Source organism: Mesocricetus auratus, unplaced genomic scaffold (assembly GCF_017639785.1).
Source record: "Mesocricetus auratus isolate SY011 unplaced genomic scaffold, BCM_Maur_2.0 Super-Scaffold_4256, whole genome shotgun sequence".
In the NCBI taxonomy this organism is placed as follows: Eukaryota; Metazoa; Chordata; class Mammalia; order Rodentia; family Cricetidae; genus Mesocricetus; species Mesocricetus auratus.
The window spans coordinates 72,672,754-72,686,813 of NW_024429182.1; the positions used below are offsets into that span (position 1 = coordinate 72,672,754).

At 52.3% G+C, this 14,060-nt stretch overlaps 2 protein-coding genes across 2 annotated transcripts; one reads left to right on the top strand and one right to left on the bottom strand.

Moving 5' to 3' along the window:
* Positions 1–3,894: 3,894 nt before the first annotated feature.
* Il27 (interleukin 27) lies at positions 3,895–9,977 on the top strand. The gene is made up of 5 exons (XM_040754442.1): positions 3,895–4,694; positions 6,327–6,487; positions 6,572–6,670; positions 7,782–7,940; positions 9,442–9,977. Exons 1-5 carry the CDS (start codon positions 4,496–4,498, stop codon positions 9,712–9,714), a joined length of 891 nt encoding a protein of 296 aa, XP_040610376.1. The 5' UTR covers positions 3,895–4,495; the 3' UTR covers positions 9,715–9,977.
* Apobr (apolipoprotein B receptor) lies at positions 9,872–14,050 on the bottom strand. The gene is given in 5 exon segments (XM_040754406.1): positions 9,872–10,710; positions 10,796–11,079; positions 11,171–12,570; positions 12,573–13,650; positions 13,958–14,050. Coding segments are annotated over 5 exon segments (2,889 nt in total). The 5' UTR covers positions 14,015–14,050; the 3' UTR covers positions 9,872–10,640.
* Positions 14,051–14,060: the final 10 nt, after the last annotated feature.

Below are 14,060 nucleotides of genomic sequence, written 5' to 3' on the forward strand. Positions count from 1 at the left end.
AAAGAAAGTCACAAATCGAGGCAAGTTTAAAACACGTTACTGGGTACACCAGACAGGCAGATACATTGAAATGCAGGAAACTGCTGTCTGATGACATTCTTAGCTCTCCCCAGTACTGGATTCCAACCTCTTTGTTAGTCTCTGCAGGCAGACTCTTTCCAAGAGGCTTTGTTGGTTTGTTTTGAATTTTATTCATCTATTTATTTTACATCCCAGCACAGCCTCCCCTCCCAGTCCCTTCCCCCCCTTCCATCTCCAATCCCCTCCTCTTCTGTCTCTATCCAGGAAAGGGCAGGTCTCCTATGATATCTAAAACATGGCATATCAAGTGCAGTAAGACTAAGCACCTCCCCATGTATTAAGACTGGGCAAGACAACCCAGTATGAAGACTAGGGTCCCAAAAGCCAGCAAAAGGGTCAGAGGCAGCCCCTGTTCCTGCCGTTAGGAGTCCCATAAGAGGACCAAGCTACACAACTGTAACATACATGCAGAGTGCCTAGGTCAGTCCCATGCAGACTCCCTGGTCGTCAGTTCAGTCTCTGTGAGCCCCTAAAAACCCGGGTTAGTTGATTGTGTGAGCCTTCCTGTAGTGTCCTTGCCCTCTCGACTCCTATACTCCTTTCTCTTCCTCTGTAGGATTCCTTAACTCTGCCTAATATTTGGCTGTGAATCTCTGCATCTGCCTCCATCAGTTGCCTCTCTGATGACAACTAGGCCAGGCACCAATCTGGTCACAGGAGATGCCAATTCAGGCTACTTATCTGCTATTGCTATGAGACTAAGCTGGAGTCCTCCTTTGAAACACTCACTGTATATCTTTGGCTGTCCTGGCACTCACTATATGCCTAAACATGTTGTCATGGAACCAACAACCTTGGAAGGCAAGAGGTAGAGTCTTCATTTTTCCCTGTAAAAGGCCATTGGAAAGTTAGGTCTAGGAATGCAGATCTGTTTGGTGCAAGAGGGCAGGCAAGAGAGAGCTGGACAATGAAGCCCCTTGCTCGGTTTGTGAGTGGACTGTTAGGTTTCTCTTGGACGACTCTCAATGGTAGAGTGTGTTTAGCATGCTCAAGGCCCTGGGAGAAAAAAAATTATCTTATTTAGGCACAGTGACACATGCCTACAACTCCAAAACTTGGGAGGATGAAAAAGAAGGATGGAAAGTTCCAGGCCAGCCTGGGCTATTATGGAAAAAGTCTATTTTTTTAAAGTGTGTATGATGAGGGAGGGGCAGGAGAACCTGGGATAATGGTACATGCTTTTAATCTCAACACTCAAAAAGTAGAGGGTAATCACTGTGAGTTTTAGGCCAACTTGGTCTACACAGCAAGCTCCAGGCCAGTCAGGGCTTTACAGTGAGCTGTCTGAAAAGAGGGTGGAAGCTGGGGAGATGGCTCAGTGGTTCAGGCAGCTTTCTGATCTTTCAGAGGACATCCATTCAGCTTCCAGAACCTATGTTAGTACAATTAATCGACTGTAACTCCGGTTCCAGGGGATCAAACATCTTCAGTTTCTGTTAATACCCACAAGCTGTACACAAACCCCAACACAGAAACACACATATACGCACAATTGAAAATAAAACAGATGTTTAAAGACAAAAAGCAAAGCAAAGCCCCCAGATGGAGTGTGGGCTGGCACAGCCGCATCCGCCTTCCTGCTGGAGGGAATGAGAGCTGTGCGAAATCAGGGGCTCTCCACATGGGACAGAAGAAGCCTCCAGGGAAGGGCAACTCCGGGCCCCCCCTACCTTCCCCACAGGCCATCTTGGTGGCACCATGGGGCTAGTTCTCAGCTTTGGCACTGACATCACAAAACCTAGGGATTCCCCAGTACAGCATAAGTTGGAAACACAGGAGCTGAGTTCCAGTCTCCGTTCTGCTACTGCCCTCCATGTGCCTCCGGTAAGACTTTCCTTCCTGTGGCTCTGCTGAAGTCAGTAAATGCTGCCCCCAAGTTCAGGGTTCCCCCAGGCTCTGGAGAACCCACAGGGTGTGGGAAAGAACTAGAAACTTGACAGATAGTCCTTTCACTCTTGCTCTAGGTTTTAATTTCTCTATGTAATATCAGTGGTTGACTTTGAAACTAGCTGTCGAGTCTCAATGAGGAAACTGAGGTCCAAGATTGGCAAGTCACACAGTAGAAGCCACACCCCTGGCTTCCTAGTTTCCACTTCTCACCTCTTACCACATCCCTTCCATTTCCTGCTAAGCACTTGGGACACTGAAGCAGGAGAGTTCAAATTTGAGGCCACCCTGGGCTACATAATGAGACCATGTCTTTTTTTAAAGTTTTTAGTATTTTTTTAAAGACAGCATCTTTCTTTTGTAGCCTTGACTGTCCTTGCATACTAGGTCGACTTCATAGAGATCTGCCTGCCTCTGTTCCCTAGTCAAGGCACAAAAATAAAACATGGAGGGCTGGCAAGATGGCTAAGTGAGTATAGCTTTGCCATATAAGCCTGAGGATCTAGAATGGATCCCTAAAGCCTGATTAAGGGTGGAAAAAGATAACTGACTCCACAGTTTTCTTCTGACTTCCACATGTGTCCTTTGACACACATGCCCTACACACACACAAATAACAAAAAATTAATAATGATAATTAGTAGCAATACAAAAGCAGGGAATTGATAGAAAGTGCCCGTGGATGGTTTTGGTTGGGTTTCAAGGAGCATTGTGTAACTCCCTCCTGAGGGAGAATTTTACTCACTGCGTGGGTCATGTGAGAAGGTGAGGCAGGGTAGCGGGGGCCTGTCAGAGAGTGAAGTCTTCGGATATCCCAGGAAGGGAAGGAGGAGCGGCAAGTACAAAGGCCCTGAGGACCTGATGCTCTGAGAGCCTCGAGGGGGCTAGCGTGGCGGAAGCACGCACGTGGGGCACAGTGACCAAGATACAACGACTGCGAAGAGCCTTCTGAGATGAGATTTGTGTCGGGAAGGGATGAACCATGGCCCCAGGAAAACCAGAAGGGGATAGGTCCAGGGCTCTGGTACACTGACAGGTGGAGCCACTTGAGCAACACTGCACTCCAGTTGCTAGAGCTGGTACACAGTGAGGATGCCTCCGGCTGGCGGGGGGTGATGAAGGCCAGAGGGACTGGTAGGGAAGGTCAGGGGTCCAGAAGGCTGTAATCAGGCAGGTGGTTTATTCATGAGGGAGACAGACGGTGGAAGGACTGAGGACTGTGTGCTCCGTGGTGTGGAGTGGGGTGCTGTGCAGAAGACCAGGCCAACCTCTGTCCTTATCATCCTCCCCCACACATCAGACGTGGGTGGAGGAGCTGCTGCTCCTGGGGGCACAACAGCAGAAACCTGACTGGAGGGTGCTCTGGTCCAGCTTCCCTTTCCTTCCCTGCAGCTCTCTAAAAGCTTCCAGGACTTGGTATCTCCCTGGCACTTTGTCCCAGGCGTCCTTGACTGGGCAGTGCTCAGGCAGGGCTGAGAAGGTAGGCTACCCAAAGGGGAAGCCCCTTTGGTTTCTGTCTCACAGCAGGAACCCAGTAGGGAAACCCCACAAGTCCCAAAAGGAAAGTGGGAGTTTGGGGAAGACCAAGAAACCCCCATGCTCTCTCAGAAGATGGGAAATCAAGGGTGTGGCTCAGAGCAGGTTTGTGCTAGAAGGGACACCGTGGTCAGGCTCCGTCCCTGACCGTGATCCTCATGGTGCTGAAACACTGGGACTACTATGAGTGGTGGCTGAGGCTTGAATCACTTACAACCCAAGCTGGCCACAGGCTGATCCTCAGTTCTGGTCATTGGTTGAGGTCTTATCCTAGCCTAAGTTTTCACCTCACCTGAGTCACAGCCTCAGTCAGAGACTGCACAGCTCTGTCACCGATGAGGCCCTAAGTCTAACACTGACCAGCCACAAGCAGTTGGTTCACTGGTAACTCTGGTGCCAAAAACAGGCAGAGCACACACACTGGCCCTAGGCGAGGTGCTGAGTTCAGCCCTAGACCAAGTTCTGACCCTTGATATGGACTGAGCCCTAATCCTATGTAACTCTGGCTATAGACTGAGCCATTGTCTGAATAAAGCTGATCATGATACTATGGCCTCAAGATGGGTCTCCTCCAGCCCTGACACTTGGTTACAGAGACCTGAATGCCAGCTCTCAGTGCATCAAACTAGTCCCTGCCAGCCCCATACAGACTCATTCCTCACTATGGAGCTATGACTTCCCGCACACTCTTCAGCCATCTGGTAAACCAAATGAGGGTATGGATGAGTCAACCCCACCAAGTCCCCTCTTATGGGTAATTCCCTTACCTGGCCATCTGTCATTCACGGGACAATGGACTGGCAGTGGCCCTTGGATGCTAGTGACATAGAGAACTATGAGGAGGTTGGGTCTTTTGGGCCCCACCAGTGAACAGAAGTATGTGAGTGGACAGAGCCCCGGTGGTGGGGCGTTGAGGGAAGAATCAGACCTGGGAGCCCAATGGTGGGTCTGGAGCTCAGATGGGCTGAAACCCTAGCTTCCCGCCACCCCCATGCTTCCCCCTCTGGGAAGGGAAATTACATTTCCCCATTTTAGAAGGGAAGACTTAGTGAGCACAAAGCTGAAAGTACAAGCAGGACAGAAAGTGAAACTGGGCGCAGCCCCCAGTATAAGACCCCCCTACCCAGGAGATGGCTGCACACAGAGGCTGGGCCCTGACATGGGCCAGGCGACAGGAGGCCTTGGCTGGCGTGAGTTGGAAGATGGGACTGGGAGATGGGTGGGAGGTTTGGCGGAGCCTGGGATAGTTTAACAAGCAGGGCTGGGGTAGATGACTGAGGGACAACACGTGGGCCAAGCTAATGGGCATAGCTGACCGACCATGGCAGTGTGACTTGTGTAAGTGAGCAGGGGCTGGAGCAGAGGAATTCCAGTTTTACCCAGGCTGGGTGAGTTATGGGACAGCTTGGCTGGGATGTGTAAGGAGGGCTGGTTAAGCAATCTGGCCAGGAGCAGGACAATGTAGACAAATGAAGATGAACTGAGAACTGAGGACAGTCAGAGGAACAGCATGGCAGCGGGGGTTGGGGGGTGCTGGTGACGGGGACCAAGGGGGTAGCCCCTCTGAAGCTTAGAAGGTTGTCCAGTCTGCAGCTGGTAACTGAGGAGCTAGGAAAAGAACTGTAGGGAGAGGGACAAGTGGCAGGACTGGGTAGGACCAAGAGTTGGAGGGTGAGGGCAAGATTCACTACAAAAGGGGTCTTGGGGTATCCAGAACTTGGAGAGGTGGTAGGTGGGTATGAGTTAGCTTCCTCTGGGATATAATATTTACCAGGGTCCAAGGGTACGTGCTCTGTTCCCATCCTAGAGCTAGGAAGAATTCTGTTTTACTTTACTCTCTAGGGTGCTAGAGAGTCAGAGTGGTTCCTAAGCCAAAGATCTCAGGCACTGCCTACTTCTGAAAGTCCATTAACCTTTACCAAGGGCACTTAGAGGCAGGTTAGAGATTCTGAATGGTCAGAGAAGGAACTTGGAGAGGGGCATGAGTGGGGTGGATTTGGGGATGGTTTGGATTTGGGTTTAGAGAGGAATTGTTTAACTCCCGGTTGAGAGAGAAACTTCTGAAGACTGTCCTCTTCTCAGAGTCCTCACTTCACAGCCCTGCTCCCCTCTTGGGAGCCTAGGACACAGAGATAAGGAGTGACCTGCTCAAGGGAGGACTAGGAAGCTAGACTACCCCACCCATGTCCCTTCCAGTACAATGCTGCAGGCTGATTTACCCCCAGAAAGGCTCCTGTGCAACGTGGCCTTACCATCTTCCATCCGAGTCCCTGGAATAGAGCCACTGGCTTTGACATGTCTCCCCCATGGCCATAGGTCAGTTCAAGACACCAGAGCTGCCTAAATGAGCCCAAGGAATCTTTGGCAGAACACAGCATCCCCACTTCTGGGGCAGGTGGCTACTTCATCTGAGTTCCCTGGGGGGAAAGCATACTGGCCTGTGTTTGGGCAGATCTGGAATCCAGCCCTGCCTCCCTGTCCCTCTCACTGTCTAGCTTTGGCTAGTCACTTTACCCAGTCTCAGGATCCTTTTCCACTGCAAAATGGAGAAAGTACTAACGACCAGCCTAGGTGCATGCAGTTATGCAGGCAATTGACCAAGGGAGTTAGTGGAGGTGTATGTGTCAAGATCCCACTTTTGTCCTCTGAATCAACAGTGGCACTTATGCAGAGATGGCACAGGGCAGTTTCTATGATCCAAATGGTGGTTCTGAGGGGGCAGCTTGAAGACACCAGTCAAAGAGATTTGGTGCTCGTATAGACTCGTTCTCTTCTCCAGGGTTCTTAGGCCTTTATCTTGTCCCCTTTTCTCCTCTCTCCAGGGCTCAGCCTGCTGCTGCTACCATTGCTTCTGGTACAAGCTGGTGCCTGGGGGTTCCCAACGGGTCCCCTGAGCTTGCAGGAGCTGCGCAGGGAATTCACAGCCAGCCTGTACCTTGCCAGGAAGCTGCTCTCTGAGGCTCAGAGCTATGTCCACAGCTTTGTGAGTCTCCCTAATGCAGTCGGGTCTGGAGGTGGGGACACCCCCAAGTCTCACTGGGCCCCACTAACAGAACTAACCCTTCAGGCGGAATCGCGACTGCCAGGAGTGAGCCTGGACCTCCTGCCGCTGGGACACCACCTCCCCAATGTTTCGCTGACCTTCCAGGCATGGCATCACCTCTCTGTGAGTGAAGGGCAGGGAGTGGGAAGACTGGGAGTAAGGCATGGTGCATGGGCAAAGGCTTGAGTGGACATGGGTCTGCAGGTTCATGTGGTTAATGTGCCTCTGTGTATAGAAGCTCAGAAGAATGGCACACATCTGTAATCCCAGTACTTGGGAGGCAAAGACTGCGGTTTGAGAGAGAGAGAGATGGAAGAGGAGCAAGGAGGGGCATGATGCATGCTGGAGTTTGAAAATGGGAATAGGAAGACGATGAGGATGACTCTGGATGGGGAAGAGGTGGGGCTGGGATTGTAATGGGATTGGGAATGGAGGTAGCTGTGGGAAAGAGAAGGACTGGTCACTGGGGTGGGAGTTGGGGGTCAGAGCTAAGAAGATCATTGTGGATGTGGGTGAAAATTAGGTTAGGGATGGAAGAAGTGGCTGGAATAGGCAAACAGTGAACCTGAGACTGCAGAGGGAGTTGTGTTAGTAGAGGGAATGAGGTGGGAAAGCAGGCAGAGATGTTGGAAACAGGATGTGACTGACAGGTTAGACAGGGTGGCAAAGGAAGGAGTGGAGTGAGGCTGTGGATGGAGGGGCTAAGCTGAGACTGGAGACGAGTATGGGCTAAGAAGGAGGAGATGGGATAGAGCTCAAAGCAACGATCAACTCAAGGAGGCAGAAAGATGTCTTAGTAGATAAAGGAACTTGCTGCCAAGCATAACAACTTGAGTTCAATCCCTGGGACTCACATGGTGGAAGGAGATAACCAATTCCAGCAAGTTGTCCTCTGACTTTCACAGGGAAGTTCACACATATACACATGCTATAAACAAACACAATGTAATAATTATGTTTTGTTGTCTTTTTGAGACACGGTCTCACCATTTGCTCTGGCTGTCTTGGAACTCACTATGTAAACCAGGCTGGCCTCAAATTCACATATATTTACCTGCCTCTGCCTCCCGAGTGCTGGGATTAAAGGTGCGCGCCACCACTGCCCGGCCTAAATGTTTTAAAGAGTAAATTTGAGGATGAAATGAAGGCTGGGATTAAAAAGAGACCCACATGAAGATGGAGCTGGGTTTGGTGTTCTGCGGGTGTCTCCTGAACCAGTCCCTTCCTTCAATAGGACCCAGAGAGGCTCTGCTTCCTCTCCACCACACTTCGGCCCTTACCTGCTCTTCTGGGAGGGCTGGGCAGCCAGGGGACCTGGACCAGCTCAGAGAGGGTGCAGCTATGGGCCATGAGGCTGGATCTCCGGGACCTGCACAGGCACCTTCGCTTCCAGGTAGAGTACCCACTACACTCCTGGTCCCCAGGGATCGGCGAGCAAGACGGGCTCACTGGCTACCTTCTTAAACGCCCCTGTGAATCAGGTTGAGGAAGCCTAATGAAACAGTCCAGACCCTGTGTGTGAGCAGTGGCATCAGAGCCTGCCTCGCCCAAAGTCTCTGCCTGTTCTTGGGGATTGAACTCCAAGGAAAGAAAAACCCGGGTCACCTGGGACAGACTCTGTCATCATTGGGTCCAGTATCTCGTTCTCTTCTCCCTCCAATTATGACATCACTCAGATTCTCCTATACAGTTCAGAGGGCAATAGAAGTTTTACCGTAGTAAAAGGAGAATAGAAATTGCAAGCAAGAGTGGGAAGTAGTTATGTCACACCCGTTGACCCTGAAAAAAATTTCTTAATAACAGAAAGGGATTTCCTGAGCAGCGACCCCCAGGGCAACCCAGGGAATTAACCCCAACCTGTTTGTAGTGCCTTGCTCTACCAGGGCCATTTTTTTAATTTAAAAAAAAATTAGGTAAGGGGTCTGGAGAGATGGCTCAGTGGTTAACAGCACTGGCCACTCTTACAAAGGACCCGGGTCCAATTCTCAGCACTTACATGGCAGCTCAGTCATCAGTTCCAGGGGAATCTGATGCCTTTTCTCAACTCCTGGGCACCAGGCATGTAGGTGGTGCAGACATACATGCAGAGAAAGCATCCGTACACATAAAAGAAATGTAAACGTTGTCTTTTGTTTGTTTGTTTAATCTGGTAAGCCAAGTGTAGTGATGCATTCCTGTAGTCCCAAACACTCGGCAGGCTGAGAGAGGAGGACTGTGAATCCAAGGCCATGCTGGAGTTACATAGGAAGATTCTGAAAAAACAAATACACACACGAAACAGAGAGCTGGAGAGACGGCACAGCGGTTAAAGCACTTGTACCTGCAGAGGATAACCACTCACAAACATCCACCACGCCAGTGTCAGGGTATCTAGCACCCCCTTCTGGCCTCCAAGAACAGCAGTCATGCAGGCAATGCACATACATACTTGTAGGCAAAATGCCCATACATACAAAATAAGAATAAATAAATCATTTTAAAAATGTTTTTATTTGACTGGAGAGATAGCTCAGAGTTAAGAGCACTGTTTACTCTGGCAGATGACCCTAGTTTGAGTCCCAGCATCCATATGGTGGCTCACAACTATCCTGAACGCCAGTTCCAGGAGACCTGGTGCATCTCCTCAAGCACTGCACACATGTATTACACACACATGCACTCAAGTACACATAAAAACTAATCTAAATGATCTTAAAGGAAAAGAAACAGAATATCAGACTCAGATAAGACACGAGATGTTGACACCAGAGGTCTGAGGTCTGAGGTAGAAACTGTCCAGAGCAATCATGGCCTGTGGTCCCGGATGTCATTAGGAGGCGATGGGCAACAGAAGGAATGAAAACGCTTCCGGCTCTAGACGTGGCACCGTGTGACCCATGGGTCTTTCCTTACAGGTGCTGGCTGCAAGATTTAACTGCTCTGAGGAGGAGGAGGAAGAGGAGGAGGAGGAGAAAGAAGGGAAGGGGCTGTTCCTAGGGGCTCTGGATGGCCCCAAGCAGGTGTCATCTCAGGTGTCTTGGCCCCAGCTGCTCTATACCTACCAGCTCCTACACTCCTTGGAGCTTGTCCTATCTCGGGCTGTTCGGGACCTGCTGCTGCTGACCATGCCCCGGCACCCAGACCCTGCTTTGGGTTCCCAACACCTAACTTCCAGCCCTGTGGAGTGACCTTTAAGCTCCCTTCCACACCCATTAAGACTCTAAGGCTGGAGTCTGGCCGGCAGTACAGGACAGTCTCTAGCCCATTTGCCTTAGACTGGGCAGGGCTTCACTAGTCCCCAGCCCTGACCCAATAACTTAAAAACCCAACAGTCCTCACCAGATATTTATTTCTTGGATATTTATTTATTTTTAGGAAATGGTGGTTTATTTATTGTTTCATTCTTGAGTTAGGCCACCATGTTGGGTGCCTAATAAAGCCCTCTGGCCCACTTTGTGCCTCCACATCTTCACAGGAGTGTCTGACGCCCAAAGAGCAGGGCAGCTTGGGGACAGTCGGAAGCTTCCGCCTACCCAGAACTTCTTACTCCTGTATTCTTGGTGTTCCTGCAACGTTCCCCAACTCTGACAGGGGGTTACCATAGCAACCTGCAGAGTTGTGATATTGAGCTTGCTGTCATTTTGGAAACTCAAAGCATCTGGTCTGCTGCCCACGGCTGTTGACTCCAGGCAGTGCTCTTTCTGCCCCTTGAATTTCTTTCCTTCAGGCTGATTTCCACCCCAGAGATGTGTTATCTTACACAGCTCTCTGTGGGGCTCTAGCATGATGGCAATTGGGGAGGGTGATCATACGGGGAAGATTTAAGGGGAAAGAATCTTCCCGTCCCTGTCTTCCTTGTAGTTTCCTGAGCAGCCGAGACAGACGGGCAGGTGACCAGGGCAGGGACCCATGGCAGATGCCAGTGGGACAGGTGCTCCACCAGCTTCCACCAGGGAACCAGGCTCCTTAGATTCAAGGTCTTCATAAACATCTGGTTTAGCTGAGGCCAGGAGGGTGAAGAAGATGTGTTCCAGCAGCTGAGGGAGTGAGAGAGTCCAGTAGAGCCTTCTTACCCTCCCTTAGGAGGCCTGGCTTGCAGGGGCTGTAGGCCCTGTCACTGTGGCTTTGGCCGGCTCAGTCGAGCTTGCAGCTCCTGCATCATGCCAGGATGAGCAAAGCCAAACCTGTGGAAGGAACAGATCCATGGGAGCTGGATCCCAGGTGCCCAGCCCACAGCCTCCCCACCATCCCAAGTGCCCCTGTGCCTACCCATGTCCCAGCACTTTTCTCCTGGCTGGCACTGGTGTCCCTTCAGGCCTTGTAACACTTGGCTCTGAAGTTTCCTCTGGCTGAAGAGGCGACTGCTCAGGGAACAGCGCCTCCTGCTCAGGGAACAGCGCCTCCTGGGGTTGGGGACTGGGAGGGTCACACTGCGGCTCGGAAGCAGAGATTCGACGCAAGGAGGGCCTTGAGCGCCGCTTGGAGGAATTTCGCGAGAGAAGCACACGACTTCGAGGGACAGAGACATCCAGGCGGGACCCAGGGAGCAAGGCCTGCAGGGCACGGGACACAGAGGACTGTGAAGAGCGGATCTCTCGCCTCTGCTTGCCCCTTGCCCCTGTTGGGGTTCTCTGGGGCTCTCACCTCACTCCAGCAGCTGTGCCCCTCCCCTGGGGCGCTTGCTGTGGTCTCAGCAGATTCAGAGAAGCCAGGCACAGCCAGTGTGGAGATTTGGTGTGTCTGCTGCTTCTCCTGGCCTGAGGTGTCCTCCAGACCTTCTGGTTCATTCTCCTGGATCTCTGCCCTCCGTGCTTCTCCCACGGCACCCTCCACACCGTGTAGCTTTTGTGTCTCTCCCTCAGCGTTGTGGGCCTTCCACTCTCCTGATAGCCCTCCCCCAGCCTCCTTTTCCAACAGTATCTGATCTCCTAGGGGCACCTCAGTCTCCATGATGGTTATAGACTCCTCAGCTCTCTCTGTCTGGGAGTCTAAAGTCACACCATCCACTCCCCTCATTCCTTCTGCCTTTACAGATATCTCCGTCTCCCACTCTCCCTCTCCAGTCTCGCTAACTTCTTGGACGTCACAGCCAGTCGCCCTGTCTTCCGCTGAGCTCTCTGAGGCATTTTCCCGGCCACTTTGCTTCTCTGTAGCCTCTTCCAGCTCGGTGCCTCCCCCAGTCTCCTCTCTGCCTTTAGAATGCCAGGCTCTCCCAAACTCCCTCTCTGGAGCCATCCCGGCTTCCCATTCAGGCCCTTCCTCTGCCCCCACAGTCCTGATACCCAAGGTAATCTCAGCAGCCGAAGAACTGGTCTGTGTATCTTCGCTGCCCTGCAGGCTTAGCGCCCCCTCCTCCAACCTTCTCTTCCTGCACATTCTGTTTGCCTCCCAAGGCACTGCAGCCTCCCCCTCAGCAGCCTTGTTTTCTGTGGGCTCGGAATCTCCCACTGGCTGGCCTGTTCCTATCTCGGCTCCTTGGCTTCCCTCCAGCTGCTGGTTCACTGCTGCGGAGACCAGTCCCACCTCTGCTCCCCATCCTGGGACCTCTGGCTGCTGGGATTCCTGGCCTCCTTCAGCCAGGACCTCCACTGCCTGCCCTGTTGCAATCCCTTCCTCAGCTGCCTCTTCCGCATCTGCTTCTACCTCCTGGGTATCTGTGCTGTCTACATCCCTTCTCCAGTTTCCCTGGGCTTCTAGCTCAGGACCTGCAAACCCCACAGTCTTGGGACAGTTCTCCAAGCTTAGCGTACCCTCTGGGCTCAGGTCTGGAGCTCTCCTGGTCTCTTCCTGACCCTTCTGTCCTTCCTCAAGCTCAGGGTCCTGTCCTTCAATGACCTTTACTCTCAAAACCTCTTGTCTCGTCTGAGCTGCCTCACTCTTCTCTCCCATAAACAATTCCTCGGGTCCAGTTTCTGCTGATTCTTCCAAGTCAGGCTCACCTTTAGCCTCCTTGCGCAGGACTAGCATAACCTCCGTGGCCCCATAGCTCCTTTTCTCCCTGGGGGACTCTTCTGCCTGCACCTCCTCTTCTAGACTCACCCCTTATCCCCAGTGTCTAAGTCTTGCCTTTCCTCCTCATCAAAGCTGCTCTGTGTCTCCTGGTCTCCCACAGCCTCCTCCCCTGCTATCTGGCCTTCAGTCATCTCATTGGCTCTCTCCATCTCCAGGATCTGGGTCTGATGTCTGGCTTCAGCCTCTCTCTCCTCATTGATCTCATCCTGCTGGTCTCCCTTGCAAGCCTCTTCTAGGACCCAGACTCTCCCAGTAGCTTCTGGGATGCTGTCTTCTGGATCTGGCCCATATTCTGCGTCCAGAATGCATAGGTTATCAGCCTCCTCCCTGCCTGAGGCTGTCCAGGCCTCTCTACCCAACACGGCCCAGTCCTCAGATTCTGCCCCTGGATTTTGTGTCCCCTGCGCCCTTTCACTTTGGCTATCTCTCGACAGGGCCATCCTCTCTTCTTCCTTGTCAGCCCCTTTGGCCCCAAACCCCTTGGCTTCTACAACTGCCTCCTTGACCATCCAGTCTGTCTCTTTGCTGTCCTCAGTTACATTCTGCCCGTCAGTACCAGCATCATTGCCCTCAGGCTCCCTGTGCCAGGCTGGCTGTGACTCCACCCCCCTGGCCATCTCTGGCTCTGCTGCTCTGACTACCTCCTCTTCCTTCTGTTCACAGGTTCTCAGTGGCTCCCCACTGCTCACTTCCTGCTCACCGTGCTCCCAGATCTCCTGGGCTTTATTATTACCCCTGTCTCCGTGAGTCCCAGGCCCTGCCTGGGGCTTCAGTGGAGCATTTGGCTCCTGGCCCTTGGCACCTTCAGCTGCCTTCCTGGACCCAGTGTCCTGCCTTTCTGCTTGGGGCCTTGGGGAGCTGTCTGCTCTCCGCCCCCAGGCCTGTTCACCCACTAAACTTCCTTCTTGGCATCCTATGATCTCTCTAGGTGCTCCTACCCTTTCGCTCTGGTCACTTCTAAATCCCTCCAGTGCCTCCTGGGCTTCCTCCCCTGTCAGCTTCCCTGGCTCCCCTGCAGCCACTTCCCCCAGTTCCTCAGCTGCCTGTGTCTCCCTGTCCACCGTGGGGACTGCATCTCCTAGGAGGTAGGACACAAAAGCACTGAAGGAATCCTAGAAGAGAAGAAAGCAGAGTGAAGACATTCAGGGGAAGTCTAGCCTTCTCTAGGGCCACCACGCCAAAAAAGCCCAGGTAAGAAATCTGCCATTGGAAATCTGCGTAAGGACCAAAATAGAACCGAGCCTGGAGTACATGCATGCGCTTATGGAGGCGGGAGATTGAAACCCAGGAAAGACTGGGCTAGGAGTCCGGCTGGCTGTAGGAAAGGGGGCCCGAGCCTGAGGAGAGACTACTAAGGAAGGGGAAGGTGGCACTCTAGGGAGTGGCTGGAAGCCTCTGGTATCTCTCTGCCCCTCTCACCAGTGCTCCCCTCAAGGCCTGATGCAGCCCAGGGAGGCGAAGTCGGAGAAAATCCATCCTGTAGGTCTCCGTGTGTCCAGAAAGCTCACAATGACCATCTGTC